The sequence below is a fragment of the Mobula birostris genome, chromosome 6, assembly GCF_030028105.1.
Source record: "Mobula birostris isolate sMobBir1 chromosome 6, sMobBir1.hap1, whole genome shotgun sequence".
In the NCBI taxonomy this organism is placed as follows: domain Eukaryota; kingdom Metazoa; phylum Chordata; class Chondrichthyes; order Myliobatiformes; family Myliobatidae; genus Mobula; species Mobula birostris.
Genome location: NC_092375.1, coordinates 151,886,663 through 151,907,238, shown reverse-complemented (window position 1 = coordinate 151,907,238; position 20,576 = coordinate 151,886,663). Strand labels below are relative to the sequence as shown.

Here is a 20,576-nt window from a genome sequence, read left to right as displayed (position 1 = left end):
AGGATGAACCCTGGGCACCTCCCAAGACTATGGTCAACACAATCCTAGAAGACAGCGGCACGGCTAAAGTAGATGAACTGAACACACTGATGAGGGAGAGGGAGAAGTGGAGAGTCATCGTGCCCGACACCGGCCCCCTAGGCCTGAGTCGACGTAGTAGTAGTATTAGTGATTCAGGGGTCATTCTATAAATCTGCTCTCAAAACAGACCCAAAAGGCTAGTTAATGCGCAAGATCACTGATATTTTCTGATTGTCACTCCAATTTACCCGTTGTATATGTAACCCTGGTTGCATTCTTATTTTGCTGAACACCGTGGATACTCCAGGAATGCCATTAAAATGTTTTTGTTTGAGTTATTGTTGGATATTTCTACACATTCTCTCTTTTGTGGCATGATCAGGTTCCAGAGGGAACAAAGGTTTGGGAACTAAAGAATGGAGCAAGATATTTTAGGGCTTTTATTGCACTTGATAGTTTTAAAAATTTCATTCACGTATCAAGAGCTTCAAAACTTGAGTGAAAGCTATAGAGGTTGACACTCAATTTCATTATATATCATGAGTATACCTTTTGTCAACTGTTAAATTAATTTTATTTTGATGTGTTAGTGGTAACCTGATATATTCTTCTGAATCAGTTGTTTCTTACACAGTTTGGATCTGCGGACTCGTATCAATCACCATTATAAGCTTGTTGTCGGTGCTGGGTGTTGTCCTTGTACCAATCATCAATCAAGTATGTTTCAAGTATCTTCTAACATTCCTGGTGGCTCTGGCAGTGGGGACACTCAGTGGTGATGCATTGCTGCATCTAATGCCTCATGTGAGTAAAGATTGAACAGGCAGTTCTGTTAAAAAATTTTTTTGTTTTTAGAGGAGGAAATGTGTGAGATTTTATTCTCTAATTTCAGCTTTGTTAGCTATCCTTGTACCATACCTGTAAGAAGAAAAGAATAAAACAGGGTCTTTTTTTCTTTTGAGATTACCTCTCTAAGCTGTGTAGGCACACCTGTGATTTTTGAGTTCTCAGGGTTTTTCTGAAAGATGCAACATTTTAGTATTGAGATTTGGACGTGTTTTAGATTTAACTTAACCTGATTTCCTCTGCATAGCTCAGATGAATTTGTTAGCCTTTGCTTTTGGAAAAAGCATTTATGTACGTGGTATCAGAGACCCAGACACCTGAGACATTAACGCTTGAGTCATGAGTTTGGATCCATCGTGGCAATGTGTTTACTACCCATATGTAATATAAAGTTTTACACTAGTAATGGTGATTTTAGATTATTGTTGAACCTTATTTGTTTTCACTACCATTTTCATAAAAAGAAATTAACCAGTAATGAGGATCAGAGGGATCCGAGTCCATAGGATGCTCAAAGCAGCTGCGCAGGTTGACTCTGTGGTTAAGAAGGCATACGGTGTATTGGCCTTCATCAATCGTGGAATTGAATTTAGGAACCGAGAGGTAATGTTGCAGCTATATAGGACCCTGGTCAGACCCCACTTGGAGTACTGTCCTCAGTTCTGGTCGCCTCACTACAGGAAAAACGTGGAAACCATAGAAAGGGTGCAGAGGAGATTTACAAGGATGTTACCTGCATTGGGGAGCATGCCTTATGGGAATGGGTTGAGTGAACTTAGCTTTTTCTACTTGGAACGACAGAGGATGAGAGCTGACCTGATAGAGGTGTATAAGATGATGACAGGCATTGATCGTGTGGATAGTCAGAGGCTTTTTCCCACGGCTGAAATGGCTGCCACAAGAGGGCACAGGTTTAAGGTGCTTGGGAGTAGGTACAGAGGAAATGTCGGGGTAAGCTTTTTACGCAGAGAGTGGTGAGTGCGTAGAATGGGCTGCCGGCATCGGTGGTGGAGGCGGATACAATAGGGTCTTTTAAGAGATTTTTGGATAGGTACATGGAGCTTAGAAAAATAGAGGGCTATGGGTAACCCTTGTAATTTCTAAGGCAAGGACATGTTCAGTACAACTTTGTGGGCCGAAGGGCCTGTATTGTGCTGTAGGTTTTCTATCTTTCTATGTAATATTATCTGGACTGGCCTTTGTGATTTCAGACTCACAGTTGTACAATTGATCAGTTTTTTAAGTTCCTGGGTAACAGATAAAGCAACGTCAAACCTTATTTTTTTTTTTGAAATTGAAATGGCACCCACCACTTGCTCAGGCAGCTAAATCCACACTGTAGTTTCCAGGATCATTCCTGTTTCCGAACATTTTCTCCACATTTGAGCTGAAAGTTAAATCTATCTACTTGGCACTAAAACGTGGAGTGCGGGCTTCTGGCCCTTCTGTCACACCATCTCAGCAATCCTCAACAGCCCCGATTAATCCTAACCTAATCATGGGACAATTTAAAATGACCAATGAACCCACCCGGTACGTCTTTGGACTGTGGGAGGAAACCGGAGAACCTGGGGAAAACCCATGCTTTCCATGGGGAAGACAGACAGAGACTCCTTACAGATGACGCTGGAATTGAACCCTGAGCTCCGACACCCCAAGCTGTAATAGCAACACGCTAACCACTACATTACCATGGCAACCATTAATTTATCCCACTAATTGGTGAACAATGATGTCTGCAGACTCCCCCAACTCCCTGGAGATTGCCCCACCACTGAAATGAGTCTGGAGTCGTTGAAACTCCTCCGGGTCGCATCCAGAATGGGGTCAGTGGGCAGATCAGTTCTGTAACCCAACTCCAGGAAGTTGGCACTTCTCCACCGGACTCCATGATGATACAGGACCGTAAAGTGGTCTGAGTGACTGTGGGGAGACCTCTCAGGGAGATGGGGTTACTTCCTTATTGGGATGGGGTTACTTACTTACTTCCAATTGTCTCCCCAAATGTGATTTTCTGTTTTGAATTTAAAACCATTTTAATATTACCAACTGGAAGCTTGGGAGATATTCCCTTTGTTACTTTTATAGACCATTTTTAACAATTCTGTTGTCTTATGTTTCATACTATAACAAAATAAAATTTTCTTGATTATTATTGATGTTTATGTTGGAGAGTGAGAATTAAAAAGATTTTGATTTATCATTATTTATCTTTTTTCCAAAAACAGTCACAAGGTAAACATGATCATAGTCACCATGACCACGATCATAATCATACTCATGGAAATCATGAAAGTTCTGAAGATTTCCTTATAATTTATAATGGATTGTGGAAAGGACTTACAGCTCTGGGTGGTATCTACCTTCTTTTCATCATTGAACATTGCATTGGACTCTTCAGACATCGTAGAGCCAGAATGGTAAACTCCAAATATATACATTGTTGCCAGTAATTCAATGTTCTCTCCTGTGATTAATTTCTAGACTTATTTGAAATGACAAGACAACTCTTACCTTGTGACCTTGACCATATTTAACTGCAGTTAGTTTACAAACCAAATTTGTGCAACTACATTAAATTTCTCAAGCTAATTGAACTCTATTTACTTGAGTGTGTTATTTTCTATTATGCATAATGAGGTGTGAGCAATTCAGCACAGATGTTTCTGTCCAAAATGAAGAAACCACTTTTTGCAATTGACATTGATACAAAATTGGTTGAGTTTCATTTTTAGCAGTTTTTAAAATTGGAATTTGAAGTGATGTAGATGATACTGAGTTTCAGTTTTAGATGTTAATCCTTGAGCTTTTATTAAGAAGTGTTATGTTACATGAAATTCAGTTTTTAAGAATCATGTGAGTTATAAATTTGTATCCTCTAATGCAGCAATTGGTTAAAATTTGGATGGAACAATTTTACATTGCATCAAAATTTTCCATTCACAACATTACCCAAGATGTTAACAGGTCTCAGTAAACAAAGTTGATACCCAGCCACAGAGAAAATATTAAGGCCAACAACAAAATGCATGGTTATAAAATAGCAGGTGTAACAAAGCTTCTTAAAAGAGAGTGAGATAGAGAGGTAAAGGTACAGCATTTAAAATCCCATTCTGCTGGAGCCTAGATGAGAGGCATCCATTAATATGAGGGTTATAGAGGGTGAGTAGGTTATGAAAAAGCGGACTGGCCGTGCCCATAAAGTGACTGAAAGTATGATTAAGACCTGGAGACAATGTAGATCAGCAAGCACAGGTGTTATAGGGTAGTGCAAGCAAAGAGACAAGTGTGCAGAGTTTTTAATGATCTGTCACCACCAGAAGAATGCATTTGATCCATAAATATTGGCAGTGGCTTCTGCAATTTTCTCAGGTTCCATTAGTACTTAGCAGATACTGAGGGCACTTGAGAAATTCCAGAAGCCATTTAATATGATAAAGACAACAATCAAAAACATCCAGGTTTTCCTGTCGTGTAGCATGCATGACATTCTACTGTGAAACAGAGATAGCTGAACCAAATTTAAATTTTACAACTGTGCAAAACTTTCCCAGTGAAGGGTACTTACACCAATGTGACTGGATAATTAATGTAAACAAGTCAGTGGCATGGTAGCACAATGATGTAGCTTGGAAGTAACCATGGTTCAGTCATGACCAACAATGCTTCTGTGTGGAGCTTGCACGTTCTCTTTATGACTGTAAACGCAGTAGAAAGAGGTGAAATTTGGTATGTTAATAGTGTAAGGAAATTAATGCAAATATAGAGATAATAAAGTGGGATTAGGGTGGGATTGATATAAATGGATATTTGATGCACCATTGATGGGCCTGCTTTTATGATTTTATGGGCCTGACTTTCTCAGAATCTGTTTCGTATTTGTGCACAGTAAGGATAGCAGAAAGCTATTTTTTCCAAAGTCTGTCTTGCCTGGAAGAGAGGAGAAAAATCAGCCACATTTTCATGTTCCCTTCATCATTCATTGGCTCTTGCTGAAAAATTAAGTAAATATTTTGGCTAACTTGAGGATAGGATATCAGGCTCTGCACTGGAGTTTCCTGTGGTTAATAATCACCTCAGAGTTGAGGAACGCTCATTGGTCATAATGCCAGAGAATCTTGGACTACGGGAATGTGCACTTTTGACTCCAGTTGATGGAACACCAAGCAATAGCTGTATGGAAATTGCTGTATCTTAAATAGTCAAGCTTATTTTTAACTTGGAAGTAAAAAGAGAAAGGTGGGGGAGAGCATAGGAATGAATTAGGTAAGATAGAACATTAACGGCAAGGTAGTAAGTAGAATAATAGAAGAAGGGCTTAATGGAGCAGCTAACCATTCTATTAAAATGAATTAAATTGCCTGAACAGTGAGGCAGACAGTGTGTGTAAAATAGCAGAGGAGCTGGAGGCAGTTGAACATTGGCATACACTAGCACAAGGAAAGGAGGAGGTAGAGTAATGTTACTTATTAGTGATAATATGAAGGGATGCAGCAATAAGGAAGACAGAATAGACTCCATTTGGATCAATATAAAAGGTAATGGAGTTATTATCTTTAATTGACACAATCTGCAAGCCATCTAATACTGGGAGGAAAATGGAGAAAGAAATATCCAGATAAACCAGAAAAAAATGACCAAAAATTGCAAAGTATGATTGGAAATTTCCAGCTATCCTGATACTAATTGAAGAGAAGAAGGAAATAAAGAAATGGAATTTCTACATTGTATACAGGACACCTAGCCCAATATATGAAAAAAGGCAACAAGGGTGGCCGTGGCTATTAAATCCAATAATAATGAAAGAGCTAGAACAAATGGAAGTGGAAGTTGAGTAAAACTGGAACTATTGTGACTGTAATATAAGTACTCCTTTAAATGATGAAGATATAAAGCTGATAAAAGCTTGCATTCATACAGAAGTTATATTTGAGAAATTAAGAATGAAACTTTCAAAGATAATGGAGGGAAAAACAGTGATGTAGAAGAGCAGGAGTGCAGCAAAAAAGTATGTTAAAGACAAACAGGAGTAAGGAGAGTCAGTAAGTGCAGAACTAGCAGAACCAGCTGAGGTATACATGGTAAAACAGGATAGAAAGAGTCTAGGATACATAAACATAATAATTAAGAGGACAGAAAAGGACCAGAAAATTAAATTGTCAAGGAGCATAAAACAAAGAAGTAAAATATTTTGCAGATGCAATAAGAAGAAACCAAAATGAGGGATAAGTCATTAAAGAATAGATGGTCCAATACAACAGGAATAAATTGGGAAGGAGATCAAAGAAAATTTTAAACATTTTTCTTTGATATTTATCAGGAAAATAATGCATATAATATTGGGATGATGAGATGAGTAACAAAATTGGTGGATATAAAATAGAACAGATAAAAGCTAATGAAGCTCTTGAGGATAAAATACCTGATCCTATTGGAGTGCATTTGAGCATTTTAGAGAAATCTGGGGAAGTTATAGTAGAGGCAGTACTACAAAAGCTTGATAATTGTTTACCAAAGGCCATTGAGGATTGGTGAGTAGTGGCCTGAATCTGCATTGCACAACCAGTGCAGCACTCTGAATTACTGAGTAATTCAGTCCCTTGTAAAGCAGAGGATTCTCACAAGTAGACAGAAGTCTGAAAGTCTCTTCAGCATTAGTTTAATAGACGATTGGACTTTGAATTTTTGATTACAATGTCTTACTGCAAATGCTTTTCTAAATTTTAATTTTCAGGGTAAAAAGAAGTGGCATAAGCAGAAAATTCTCAGTGGCGAGGCTGCTGTTGGACGAAAATTGTCAGACCACAAATTAAACCGAAGGTCAGAAAGTGAATGGCTTGACCTTAAAACCATGTCAGGTAGGAAATTTTCTCAATAGAGCAAAGCTAATGCCTTATAAAGCCTCAGCATTACATCCTTGCTTTTGTATTCCAGTCATCTTGAAATAAGTACTAACATTTCATTTGCCTTCCTAACCCCCTTACCACTAAATCAACCTACAAGTTGATCTTTAGGGAATCCTGCATGAGTTCTTCCAAGTCTCTTTGCAATTATGATTTTTGAATTTTCACCCCATTTACAAAATAGTCTACACCTTCAATCTGTCCTCCTGCAGACTTTCTGCTTCTTCAGCACTACCTGCCCTTCCACCTATCTTTGTATCGTCCATAAACAGTGCACATGCCATCAATTCCTTCATTCAAATCTTTGAAATACAAAGTGAAACAAAGTGGTCCCAACATTGATCCCTGTGGCATGCCGCTAGTCACCAGCAACCAACCAGAAAATGCCTCCCTTTATTACGTCTTTGCCTCCTGCCAATCAGCCAGTCTTTCTCTGTTCTAGTAGATTTCCCATAACACCATGAGCACTTATTTTGTTATTCAATCTCATGTGCAGAACCTTGTCAAAATCTTTCTGAAAATTCTAAATAAATAACATCCACTGATTCTACTTTGTCTATCTTGCTTGTTATTTCCTTAATGAATTCCAACAGATTTGTCAGGAAAGATCTCCTCTTTAGAAACCATGCTGACTTTGGCCTATTCTATTATGTGCCTTCAAATACCCTGAAACCTCATCCTTAATAATAGAATTCAACAGCTTGCCAACCACTGAAGTCAAGCTAATTGGCCTATAATTTCCTTTCTTCTGCCTCCCTCCCTTCTTAAAGAGTAGAGTGACATGCAGTTTCCCAGTCCTCAGGAACTATTCCAGAATCTTGTGATTCTTGAAAGATCACTATTAATGCCTCCACCATCTCTTCAGCCACCTCTTTCAGAACCCTGGGGTGTAGTCCACCTGGTCCAGGTGTCTTAACTACCGTCAGACTTTTCAGCATCCCAAGCACCTTCTCCTTAGTAATAGCAATGACACTCACTTTTGCCCCCTGACACTCTTGCATTTTCTGGCATTCTGCTAGTGTCTTCCACAGTGAAGAATGACATAAAATACTTACTAAGTTCATCTGCCATTTCTTAGTTCCCCCATTACTACCTCTCCAGCATCATTTTCCAGTGATCCGATATCCACTCTCGTCTCTCTTTTACTCCTTATATATCTGAAAAATCTATTTGTATCCTCTTTTTATATTATTGGTTAGCTTACCTTTATAATTCATCTTTTCTCTTGTGGATTTTTTTAGGTGTCCTCTGGTGGTTTTTAAAAAGTTTTCGATCCTCTACCTTCCCACTAATATTCGCTATATTTTATGCCCTCTCCTTTGCTCTTATGCCGTCTTTGACTTCCCTTGTCAGCCACGATTGCTTCATCCTCCCTTTAGAATAGTACTTCATCTTTGGGATGTATCTTTCCTGTGCCTTCTGAATATCCCCCAGAAACACCAGCCATTGCTGTTCTGCTATCATCCCTGCTAGTGTCTGCTTCCAGTCAACTCTGGCCAGCTCCTCTCTCAGTCCTCTGTAAATCCCTTTACTCCACTGTAACACTGATACATCCGATTTTAGCTTCTTCTGAAACTGCAGGATGAACTCTTAACATATTATAATCATTGCCTCCTAAGGGTTTCTTTAAAGGTTCCAATTCAAATCTATGTCAATATCGAACACCCAATCCAGAATTATCATTACCCTAGAAGGGTCAACCATAAGCTGTTCTAAAAAGCCATCTCTTAGGCATTCTATAAATTCCCTCTCTTAGGATCCAGCACCAACTGGATTTTCCCAATCCACCTTCATATTGAAATCACCCATGACTAGAATCAGAATCGGATTTATTATCACCGGCATGTGTCGTGAAATTTGTTAACTTACCAGCAGCAGTTCAATGCAATACATAATATAGAAAGGGGGGGGGGGGGGAAGAGAGTATAAATAAATAAATTACAGCATATGTATATTGAATAGATTAAAAATCATGCAAAAACAGGAATTTAAAAGGTGAGGTAGTTTTCAATGTCCATTTAAGAATCTGAGGAAGGAAACTGTTCCTGAATCGCTGAGTGTGTGCCTTCAGGCTTCTGTACCTCCTACCTGATGGTAACAGTGAGAAAAGGGTGTGCCCTAGTGTTGAGGATTCTTAATAATGGACATTGCCTTTCTGAGACACCGCTCCTTGAAGATGTCCTGGGTACTTTGTAGGCAAATACCCAAGATGGAGCCGACTAACTTTGTGACCCTCTGCTGCTTCTTTCAGTCCCGTGTAGTAGGCCCCCCCACCCCCAAGCCCATACCACCACACCAGACAGTGATGCAACCTGTCAGAGTGCTCTCCATGGTACATCTGTAGAAGTTTTTCAGTGTGTCTGTTGACATACTAAATCTCTTCAGACTCGTAATGAAGTTTAGTCGCTGTCTTGCCTTCTTTATAGCTGCATCGATATGTTGTGACCAAGTTAGAGATCGAGATCTTGACACCCAGGAACTTGCAACTGCCTACTCTCTCCTTCTGATCCCTCTATGAGGATTGGTATATGTTCCTTCATCTTACCCTTCCTGAAATCCACAATCACTTCTTTCATCTTACTGACGTTACTGTTATAACATTGCCCTACTGACATGCCATTTCTCCCTCCCGTTGTAAGTTGTAGCCCACATCCTGGATGCTTTACCCTTGTGGTTTAACTATACCACCAGGATTCTACATCTTCTGATCCTGTCACCTATTTCTAAGGATTTGATTTCATTTTTACCAATTGAGCCGCCCCACCCCTCTGTCTACGTGCTCGTCCACAAAGGAATTTTGTGATTAGTATTCAACTCTAGCACAAACTTGCATTTCCTTACTGCTGGGTTCCTCAGCATGTGTAATAGTTTCCGCTAGGACGTGGTGTAAAGCTGAGTTCTATGTGGTGATTTTGCTCCACTGCTATTATTTACTTCAACTAAAGTTCAGAGACCCTTGACAGTTTACTGTTCATTGTTGTCACAGCAGAACTTTCAGTTCTGTAAGTATCAGCAAATCCAGGAAAAAAGGACTTAGGTGGACTATTTTGGTGTACGGTTATCAACCTGAAACAGTAACTCTTTTTCCCTCCTTCACTTGGATACTGGCTGATCTGAGTATCTCCAGAATTTTTAGTATTTAGGGTTGTACAACTGGTAGGTCTCACTCAGATAATAGGAACATATGTATATGATTAACAGAAAATGTCATAGTAATTGATTGTTCAATGTCCAAATCTGCAGATGCTGGAAATCAGTGTAATACACACCAAATGCTGGAGTTCTGATGATGAGTCTCAGCCCGAAATGTCACTCTTTTCCATAGATGCTGCTTGACCTACTGAATTCCTCCTGCATTTTGCGTTTATTAATCCAACCACAAACAAGAAAAAATCAGCAGATGCTGGAGGTCCAAGCAACACACACAAAATGCTGGAGCATTTATGGAAAAGAATAAACAGTCGACGTTTCGCCCCGAGACCCTTCATCACAATTCAGATGCTTTGTACACCACCAGAGCATGTAATCTGATGGGAGATGTGAAAGCTCAAGCAATTAGAGAGAAGAAACTATAAACTAATTCATAGAAATCATAGGCCTCTCCTCCATAAATTTTAAACAATTAAAAGCTCTAGCTCCGCTCTTTATGTCAAAACAGAACTTCCCGGAAGCCAAACATTTTTAATGTTTATTTCCGATTCTCTTCAGACATGTCGGTCCGTGGCCCCCTCTTGTACCAAAATGAGGGCACGCACAGGAGAAAGACCTTATATTTCGTCCAGGTAGCCTCTAACCTGATGGCATGAATATTGATTTCTCCTTCTGATTTAAAAAAAATCTCTCCCCCTTCCATCTTCTATTCCCTATTCTGGCCTTGTACCTCTTCTCATCTGCCTATCACCTCCCCGAGTCTCATCCTCCTTCCTTTTCTCCTGTGCTCAACTCTCCTCTCTTATCAGATTCCTCCATCTCCAGTCCTTTATCTTTCTTACCTACCTGGCTTCACCTGTCACCTAGCTATCCTCCTTCACCTTCACCCAGCTTCTTTTTCTGGTGTCCCCCCCCCCCCCCCACTTTCCAGTTTCAAGGAAGGGTCTCAGCCTGAATCATTGATTGTTTATTGTTTTCCATAAATGCTGCCTGACCTGCTGAGTTCCTCCAGCAATTTTTTGTGTGTTGCATTGAATTCCCCCTACATTTTTTTTACAGCTGTGCAAACCAATCATTTCTCTAAGCAGTAAATTTTTACACGGTCTGAAAATTGATGGCACTTTAAATATATCTTTCTAGAAATATACATCCTATGAGTATTTAGAATGAAAATTGAAAAATCACTTACTTTTGATTATATTTATTAATTGAAGGTATGAAATACAGTACAACAGAGAAAATCTTTCATGTTTTGTAAACTTTTTCTTGCCTGTCTTTATTGCAAATCCATTGTCAGTCAACACTGTCCAGATTAATTTCACATCCACATGAAAGATACCTCTTAATCCTTATTAGATCATCCAAATTAATTCATACTTATAGTTTGTTTCTGGATTTACAAATGATTGAATTCATAAGACTGTATCCACGTTCGCAGTCAGCACTAGAAGTCTGAAATGTTCGAAAGATAGGGTCTCAGCCCGAAACATCAGTTGTACTCGTTTCCATAGATGCTGCCTGGCCTGCTGAGTTCCTCCAACATTTTGTTTATGTTGTCAACAAGAATTGATAGTTTTACAAATTCTTTGTTTCTAAGCACATAGTTCAACATATCAGTGAATTGAACCAGTTTTAACTTTCTCAAAAACAACTAATTTGAAATTGTAGTATTGCTGTGATATTTTTGATGTAACACTTTTGTCATAGTTCATAATAGTAGCTGAGTACTTCTTTGTTGACACTCAGAGGGTCAGCGGTTTATTAACAATGAGCTACTGCTTTCCATTCTGTGTTTATTGTTACAATTTGTAAGTGTTGTAACTTGAAACACTGATAATGTAAATATGTTGAAGCCTTAAAATGTTTCAAAGTAAAGTATGCTTATTATTTAGAAAATTTATGGATTATATTTATTAACATAATTAATTCAGGATATTTCACAATTTTATTAACATAGATTTCAAAATTATATTAAAATATGGAAGAAAATTTCAGGTGTGCGGCAACAAAGGCTATGTACACAGGAGCATTTCAGTTACTGCTTGCCCAATCACCTGTGGAGCTTAGAGAGAACAATGCTGGCACATTACGTGATTCATCCTTTTAGGGAAAGGTGCATCTAATATCTTCACTTGATAGTGTTTTCCCTGGTTCAATATCACAAAACTAGAACTGAACAGGGTATTCCAGCTGAGCCTTAATCAAGACCTTGAACAGGGACAGGTTGTTAATGCTTTATTGTAAATTGTCCTGTAATCATATTCTCAGTAAGGTAGTATGTTAAATTATTCCAGTTTCTTTCTTTCACCATCACATTTAGTTCTGTTCCTTATTTGGGTGCAAGTACACAATATTGATTTGCTTCAGCTCTTTATGTACATGTTCCGAAGTCTGTTTGACCAGGTGTTAGCCTAATCTTAAGCCTGCTTGCAAAATTCAAGACTTTAGTTTTAGCCTTTATTATATGCTTAATTACTCTCATAAACTAGTATATCACCCCATCCACCCTAATGTAGTTATTAAAAATGATTAAAAATAATGGCACTGGTATCAAGTCAAGCAAGCTACGACTGATGAACGTTTCACAAAAAAAGACAAATTAATTGTTTGCAGTTTTCTGCCAGTGGCCATTCCCCCAATTCTGAATCCAGCACATTAGCAAACTGAGTTCCACAAGACTGATTTGTGGTGAAGCCCCATCACATATTTTATTAAAAGCTTTCCAGGAATCCAGGTAGGCAATGACTGCCTATATCTAATGTGACTGCTTCAAACAAACATAAAAATCAATCAAATTTCTAAGAACACAATCAGAATTAAGGAGCAGAATGATGAATGATTCAAAGTCCTAACAATCTGCGTCTTAGCTGCTTATAAATGTGTTGCTGGCTGTTGCAGAAAAATATAAATCAATCCTTTTGACTTCTTTTGCAGGTAGCCTTTCTCTACAATCTCCCCTTTTCCACAGTCATTCAGAATCTCTTAATGAGTTATCAATAAGTTTCTAAATAATAATCTAGTCCATTAGAAATGTTGCAGTCAAATTCTACGCCTTTCTCCTGCTTCTGAGGAAGATTTTATCTGGCAATGCTGAAACCCTGCTGAAGAATTCCCTTAACACATTTCTGCATTCATTTCCATTCCATGGAAACCCCACTCCCAAATTGGCTGCATTTTTCCAAGTATAATGGTTTGTTATTTAGTGTTCCAATCTCTTCTAAATTTCTCTTCTCCTGTATCGGCAAGATTCCCTTTGTTTTACCCATACCTCCCCAAGCTGCTGCTGAAATCTTCATGGGATGTCGCCGCAAAACGTTGACTGTTCATTTCCACCCATAGATGCTGCCTGACCTGTTGAGTTCCTCCAGCATTTTGTGGATGTTTCCTTTCTTTTCCAGTTCTGCGGAAGCGTGCTAGACCTGAAATATTAACTGTTTCTTCTTTCACAGATGTTGCATAACCTGCTTAGGTTTTTCCAGCATTTTTTTTTTGGTTTTATTGGCCTCTTCCTTAGCCATTTTTACTCTTCTTCATCCTTTCAGTCTCCTCTTATAGAATTTTACAATGCTCAAACAGGCCCTTTAGCCTGCCAGGTCCGTGACAACCATCATACTAATACTGATTTCATACCAATTTGCAAGAAAAATGAAACCTGTGGTCTTACCTTGTTGGAGGTGTCCTTTCTGAAACGATCCGTAATTTTGGTTCCTCTGATAGGAATGCATAATTTACCACTGTCTTCCAAACCCCACGCACATTTGTGGGGAGGTATATTATCCCGCTCTCTCTTTCTCTCTAGCTATATTTCCAGGGCTTTGTTTCACTATTCACACCCTCCCATTCCTTTATCCATGTCTACCCCCTCTTGACAAACTATACTGTTGCTAAAACAAAATATCACAGATTAGTGGACATCTGAAGCAAGGTACTTAGCACATGCGGCCGAATCTGTGGAGAAAGGAAAATCATTTCAGATCAAACGTTTTACACTAAAGTTTTAAATGTGTTTTCTCTGGAAGTTTGCTCTGCTCTTTTTATGTATCTGTTTCTTGAAGCTGTAATTGCTTTGGTCCTTCTTGTGCTCTCATCTTCTCCTTTTTTTGCTGAAGCATCATATCTCGAGTCAGTGCTAGGAGCAGTGAATTCTCTGCCTCCCAAGCTTTTGTATTGGAGAAATGAAAGTTCAGCTCTAAAGAAAATACTGAGTTACCTTGTTAACATCATGTTGAATATTGGTTACACAAACAAATGAGGAAAACATTTGACAGTGTTTAGTTTTTCAGGGTACTTATGTAGATTCAAAATATTTGAAACACTGAACTAAATTTCACTTGGAAGGAGTTTGCATGAAATAATTATTTTTCAGTTTAAGTTGAAACAAATGCAAGTTTGAATTGACAATAGTAATTCCTGGTTTTCAGGAACAGACCAACAGGATGGTTTCAGTGAGCAGCACGATGTAACCCAGCTCACTGATCTTGATGGCACTCTGAGGTCCCCGTCGAAGGCATCTGTTACTCCTGACCTGAAGTCTGTTTACATCCATGATTCGCACAGTGAAATTGATAGTTTCACTCCAAATCATGAAAGTAACATGATGTCTGGAAAGCATCATTCAGATTCTACACATCATTCTCATGGTCACTGCCATTCTAATAAAGAGATGCAAGATGCCGGCATAGCGAATATTGCTTGGATGGTTATCATGGGAGATGGCATGCATAACTTCAGTGATGGACTTGCAATAGGTAAGGAGAAAATACCAGCTTCTGTTTCCCAAAATCATTGTTTCTGCAGGGTCCTAAAGTAATTCGCCGTAAACAAAATCTGGTGGTAATACTGGAAAGAGTATCAATTACATTATAGTAATATACAAAATTTCCTGATACTTTGAAACTTAAACAAGTCTTTTATTATTTTAAGGATTGGCTGTATTTGTCACACGTACATAGAAACATACAATGCAATGCATCATCAACAACCAACACAGTCTGAGGATTTGCAGGAGGCAGTACATAAGTGTTGCCCTGCTGCTGGTGCCAAAATAATATGTCCACAACTTATTAACCCGTATATCTTTGAAATGTGGGAGGAAAACAAAACACCCGAAGGAAACCCGTGCAGTTACGTGAAAAATGTACATACTCCTTACAGATAGTGGTGGAACTGAACCCATGTCACTGGCTCTGTAATAGCATTATGCTAACTGCTACACTACCATGCTACCCTATCAAAACTTGATAGTGTTTCAGAATTGAATTATACTTAGAAAGAATTTTGTTTACTATGTTCAGTATAGGATTCTGCTTCTGTCACTGTACAAGGGGATGGACATTATGATCTGCAAGTATCAGCAACCTTCCCCCCCCCTCCCCCCACCATCCATGCATCATAGGCTTGATCTTGTGCTATTCAGAATTGAAGTTCTTACCTGGCTGTGTTTGGAGTTCTCCAGTGATAGCATAAAAATTTGATTGTTCGCAATTTGGATAATTTAGGTAACTTGATTTAAGTTGTACATTAATTCCCAGAGCGATTAGATTTAACATTTTCTCCAAAATTCTAATGTGGTCAATTTAAGATAACTTTTTAGAAAACTATTGAATTTTAAAATATTTGTGGTAGATATTCTGTGAATAAACTAAAAATGACCACATTGAAATACAACCATTGCAGTCTTTATACTCCAATATTGAGAATTCATGGATTAGACTAACAGCATTGCATTTTTAAAATTGGGTTTGCACTAGTGAGGCAAAGATGGTGTGGATGTTCTTCATACTTGCAATTAAAATGTTAACTAAGAGCTGTTGCACATTCTGAATAATCACCTGCATTCTGACAGTAATCTTAAAACTCATCAATAAATACAGCAGTTGCTTTCAACTGTGCTACAGATTTTACATTAAAATGAAATAAAAAGATAATTTTGCATTGTGCTGTTCACAACATCCAGGTTCCCTTCAGTGCATTGCACCTGTTAAAAAATGTAACGTTAATGACATTAAAGGTTTGGGTGTTCAATATAAATTTTGTAAATATCATTCTTCTATTGATTCCAAATAATAAATGCATGATTGCATAACTTATCGATATGATTAAACAGAGCCTTTTCCTTCCCTGTAGGTGCTGCCTTCAGTGCTTCCATCACAGGGGGACTGAGTACTTCCATCGCTGTGTTTTGTCATGAGCTTCCTCACGAGCTGGGTATTCTGCTTTACTCTTGTTAGAAAAAATTGTCCTGCAGTGTCACTGATTTTGAAATGGGAGGAGAAAATGTTTTTAATAAATTTTGCTAATATCAATAATATGAGCAGAAAGAGCAAAAATGTCAAATTCAAAGGAATTAAAAGCTCAGTGTTTGTGTATATATATATATATATAATATATATAATTTATTTTTGGACATGTATAAAATGTGTTGATTATAAATTATGATGCTGTGATTGAGAATCTATAGCGGTATAATGAGAGAGTATGATTAATTCCACCAGCAAAGAGAAAACTTAAGATGAAATGAAACCGAGTTTTGATAATGGGTAATGATGGTTGCTCTAGTAGGAAAGGAGTAAGAAGTGACAACTTGCATTTGAATTGAATTGACTTTGTTACTTACATCCTTCAAATACATGAGGAGTAAAAATCTTTATGTTACGTCTCTACGTAATGTGCAATTTATAAATAATTTATAATAAATAGTATGTGCAATAGGATAGTCAATATAACATAGAAATACAGTTGTCTCAGCATGAGTTAAGCAGTCTGATGGCCTGGTTGAAGAAGTTGTCCCGGAGCCTGTTGGTCCTGGCTTTTATGCTGTGGTACCATTTCCTGGATGGAAGCAGCTGGGACAATTTGTGCTTGAGGTGACTCAGATCCCCAGTGATCCTTTGGGCCCTTTTTAAACACCTGTCTTTGTAAATGTCCTGAACAGTGGAAAGTTCACATCTACAGATGCGCTGGGTTGTCTGCACCACTCTGCAGAGTCCTGCAATTGAGCGAAGTACAGTTCCCATACCAGGCAGTAATGCAGCTAGTCAGATGCTCTCAACAGTTCCCCTGTAGAAAGTTCTTAGGATTTGGGGGCCCACGCCAAACTTCTTCAACCGTCTGAGGTGAAAGAGACGCTACCAGCGATCTGACAGGAAGTCCAGGGTCCAGCTACACAAGGAAGGGTGCTGAGGTCTCTGAGCTTTTTGTTGAGCCTGGAGAGAATTATGGTGTTGAATGCTGAACTGTGCTCCATGAGCAGCATTCTCACATAAGCATCCTTTTCCAGATGTGTAAGGACGGTGTGTAGAGCTGTGGCTATTGCATCATCTGTCAATCAGTTGTGTTGGTAGGCAAATTGTAGGGGTCCAGTGTGGGTGGTAGCATGCTTCAGGTGTAGTCCTTGACCAGCCTGTGGATGTATTTGCTTATTATTGAAGTGAGTGCGACAGGACAGCAGTCGTTTAGACATGTTACCATGATCTTTTTTGGTACAGGGACAATGGTGGATGTTTTGAAGCAGGAGGGCACTCTACACTGGGAGAGGGAGAGATTAAAAATGTCTGTAAACACACCTGCCAGTTGTGCCAAGTACCTACCCTGGGATGCTGTCCAGTCCCGCGGCCTTGCAACTGTCGAATCATTGGAAGCACCTGCGTACTTTGGCCTCAGAGATGACAAAGCTGCAGGTCGCATCAGCTGTAGGTCTCCTCGGGGGCTCAGTGTTGGTAACATCGAATCGAGTGTAAAAAAGATTTAGCTCATCTGGGAGACAAGCAGCGATGTTGGGAACTCCACTGTGTTTAGCTTTGAAGTCTGCGATGGTGTGCAGGTCTTGCCATAAGCTGCGTGTCTTGTTGGCGGAAAGTTGTGTCTGGATCTTCTCCCTGTCTTGTTGTTTCGCTGCCATGATGACTGTGCAGGTCGTAGCTGCATTTCTTGAGTTCCTGCTGATTACCGGCACCGTAAGCTCTGTATCGCACCGTCACATTATTCACATAGTGTCTGAGGATAGAGCATAGTAAAAAAAAATCTTGTAATGTGGGAGTTTTTTGCCTTGAATAAGAAGCTGTGGAAGAGTTGGAAAGCATTTTGATTAAATCAAAGGGGTCAGTGTTGAGATAGTGGATATAATCTCTAGTTGTACTAACAACAAGTAGGCATGAATGAAATAAGTAAATTGGTTTTTTGTGATGTACCTGTACAAGTTGCAGTACTGTAGGGAGTTTGTTATGAGATATGAGTTTCTCAAATCTGTAAGATAGGAACTGAATTTAGGAAATTTTGCCATTTTTAAGCATGTGCTACTTTAAGAATCTACCCCCAAAAGTATTCAAACTAGCTTGCTGTCTTTTCTAAACCCAGTTGCACATCACCCACCTTCCATTTGGCTCATCATAGGTGAAAACTGCCTTTGTGGCTTTTGGTGAGCCAGTTGCAGGTTAGTAGCCTTGTTTGGAGTCTTTTCATCTACAAATGTGCAGAAACATGTAAGGATAGATTTCTTAATAATATTTTGAATTGAATTGTCATCTTAATGTAGAAGAGATGTTGCCTTCCTGGTAGTTCAGGTGTTTAAAGATGTTCCTTATGTTTGAAAGAAATCAAAAGGAATTATTACCTTTATTTGTCACAAGTACGTCAAAACATACATTGAAGTGCATTATTTGTGTGTCAGTGACCAACACAGTCCAAGGACCAGCAACTTTTATGTGTGTTGCTTGAATTTCCAGCATCTGCAGAATTCCTGTTGTTTGCAGCCCAAGGATTTGCTAGCTCACAAGTGTTGTCACGCTTCTAGTGCCAATGTGGCAACCACACAATTCATTAGTCCTAACCTGTACCTCTTTAAAATATGGGGCAAAACTGGAGTATCCACAGGAAGGTACAAACACCTTACAGAGAGTGGTAGGAACTGAACCCAGATCAGTGATTGCTGGCACTATAAAGCATCATGCTAACCGTTACGCTACTGTGACTCTCTGAGTCATCCCTACCATACATAATAACCATGATAAGACCGCATGGCTTTTACAGGAAAGATTCTGCCATGGACTGAAGATTCGCTGACTGTCAGTAAACAAAGAATTGGAATATAGGGGGCCTTGTGATGTTCTGCAAGGATTAGTGTTGGATCTACTACTTTTCATGTTACAGGTTTCCCCCGCTATCCGAAGGTAGAGCATTCCTATGAACCTTTCGTAAGCCGAAATGATGTAATGCGAAGAAGCAATTACCATTAATTTATACGGGAAAAAATTTTGAGCGTTCCCAGACCCAAAAAAATACCAAATAGCACATAAAGCCTAAAATAACATTAACATATAGTAAAAGCAGGAATGATATGATAAATACACGGCCTATATAAAGTAGAAATAATGTATGTACAGTGTAGTTTCACTTATCAGAATTGGGAAGATTTAGCCAAAACTGATTTGTAGAAAAAAAAAATTGGCACCTACACACATGCACACACACCTGCCTGCGCAAGGCTTCACGGCCATGGTAGTCTTTCTTGGGGTAAACATAAGTTTAAAGCAGGCGCCTTTTTTCGTAAAAGCGAAAATCCTCTTCGTATTTCTTTCGGTTAGCAAAAACAGGTACTAATATAGGTCTTTCGTAAAAGCAAAGTGGCGTAAAGCGAACTTTCGTAAAGCGGGGGATACCTGTATATGGATCACAGAATTGATGGCTTTGTGGCCATGTTTGTTAGATGATACAAAGATAGGTGCAGGATCAAGTAGTGTTGAGGAAGCATTGAGTCTACCAAAGGACTTGGACAGATTAGGAGAATGGACACAGATATGACAATGGGAAGTGTATGGTCATACTTTGGTAGAAGGAATAAAGATATAGACTATTTTATAAACATTGGCACAAATTCAGAATTCGAAGGTGCACAGGGACTTAAGAGTCGTAGCACAGGATTCCATAAAGATAAACTTGCAGGTTGAGTCAGTAGTATGGAAGGCATATGCAACATTAACACACATTTTGAAAGGACTAGAGTGTAAAAACAAAGATATAATGCTGGATCTTTATAAGGCATTAGTTAGACCACATTTGAAGCAATCTGAGCAGTTTTGTGCCTTATATCTAAAAAAGAATGTGCTGGCATTTGTAGTGGCCAGAGAAGGTTTACAAGAGTGATCCCTGGAATGAAAAGGTTAACATGTGAGGAGTGTTTGATGGCTCTGTGCTTATACTTGATGGAGTTTAGAAGAATTGGGGGAGGGTGGGGCAAGTCTCATTGAAACTTAAATAGAGTGGATATGGAGAGGATGTTTCCAATAATGGGAGTCTTGGACCTCAGAATAGAAGGACATTCTTTTAGACAGAGATATAGAGGAATATCTTTAGCCAGAGTGTGGTGAATCTATGAAATTCATTGCCACAGAAGGCTGTGGAAGCCAAGTCATTGGGTATATTTAAAGCAGAGGTTGATGGAGTTTTATTAGTAATAGCATCAACGGTTACAGGAAGAAGGCTGGAGAATGGGGTTGAGGGAGAAAAATAAACCAGCCATGATCAAATGGTGGGACAGCTTCAATGGTCCGAATGTCCTAATTATGCTCCTATACCTTTTGATCTTACGGTCACACACTTGATCAGACATGAGTTAATTTTATTCTTCATTTAAGAGCCAAGCCAGTTTTATTATGGTTC

The 20,576-nt window shown here is 38.9% G+C and overlaps 2 protein-coding genes across 4 annotated transcripts in view; one reads left to right on the top strand and one right to left on the bottom strand.

The window, feature by feature from the left end:
• slc39a10 (solute carrier family 39 member 10) overlaps positions 1-20,576 on the top strand; it is a 76,136-nt gene that overhangs the window by 45,895 nt on the left and 9,665 nt on the right. For 2 of the 3 annotated variants that reach the window (XM_072261645.1, XM_072261646.1), the window contains 5 exons: positions 641-825; positions 3,096-3,287; positions 6,602-6,725; positions 14,342-14,668; positions 16,047-16,127. In XM_072261645.1, coding sequence (XP_072117746.1) covers positions 641-825; positions 3,096-3,287; positions 6,602-6,725; positions 14,342-14,668; positions 16,047-16,127 — 909 coding nt within the window. The remainder of the gene's footprint in view (positions 1-640; positions 826-3,095; positions 3,288-6,601; positions 6,726-14,341; positions 14,669-16,046; positions 16,128-20,576) is intronic. The other variant, XM_072261647.1, reaches the window with a different exon arrangement.
• The window catches only part of dnah7 (dynein, axonemal, heavy chain 7), a 309,070-nt gene continuing 306,362 nt past the window's right edge, over positions 17,869-20,576 (bottom strand). The window contains exon 53 of the mRNA XM_072261644.1: positions 17,869-17,915. Within this exon, the coding sequence (XP_072117745.1) occupies positions 17,901-17,915 (15 nt within the window). The 3' untranslated portion in view covers positions 17,869-17,900. The remainder of the gene's footprint in view (positions 17,916-20,576) is intronic.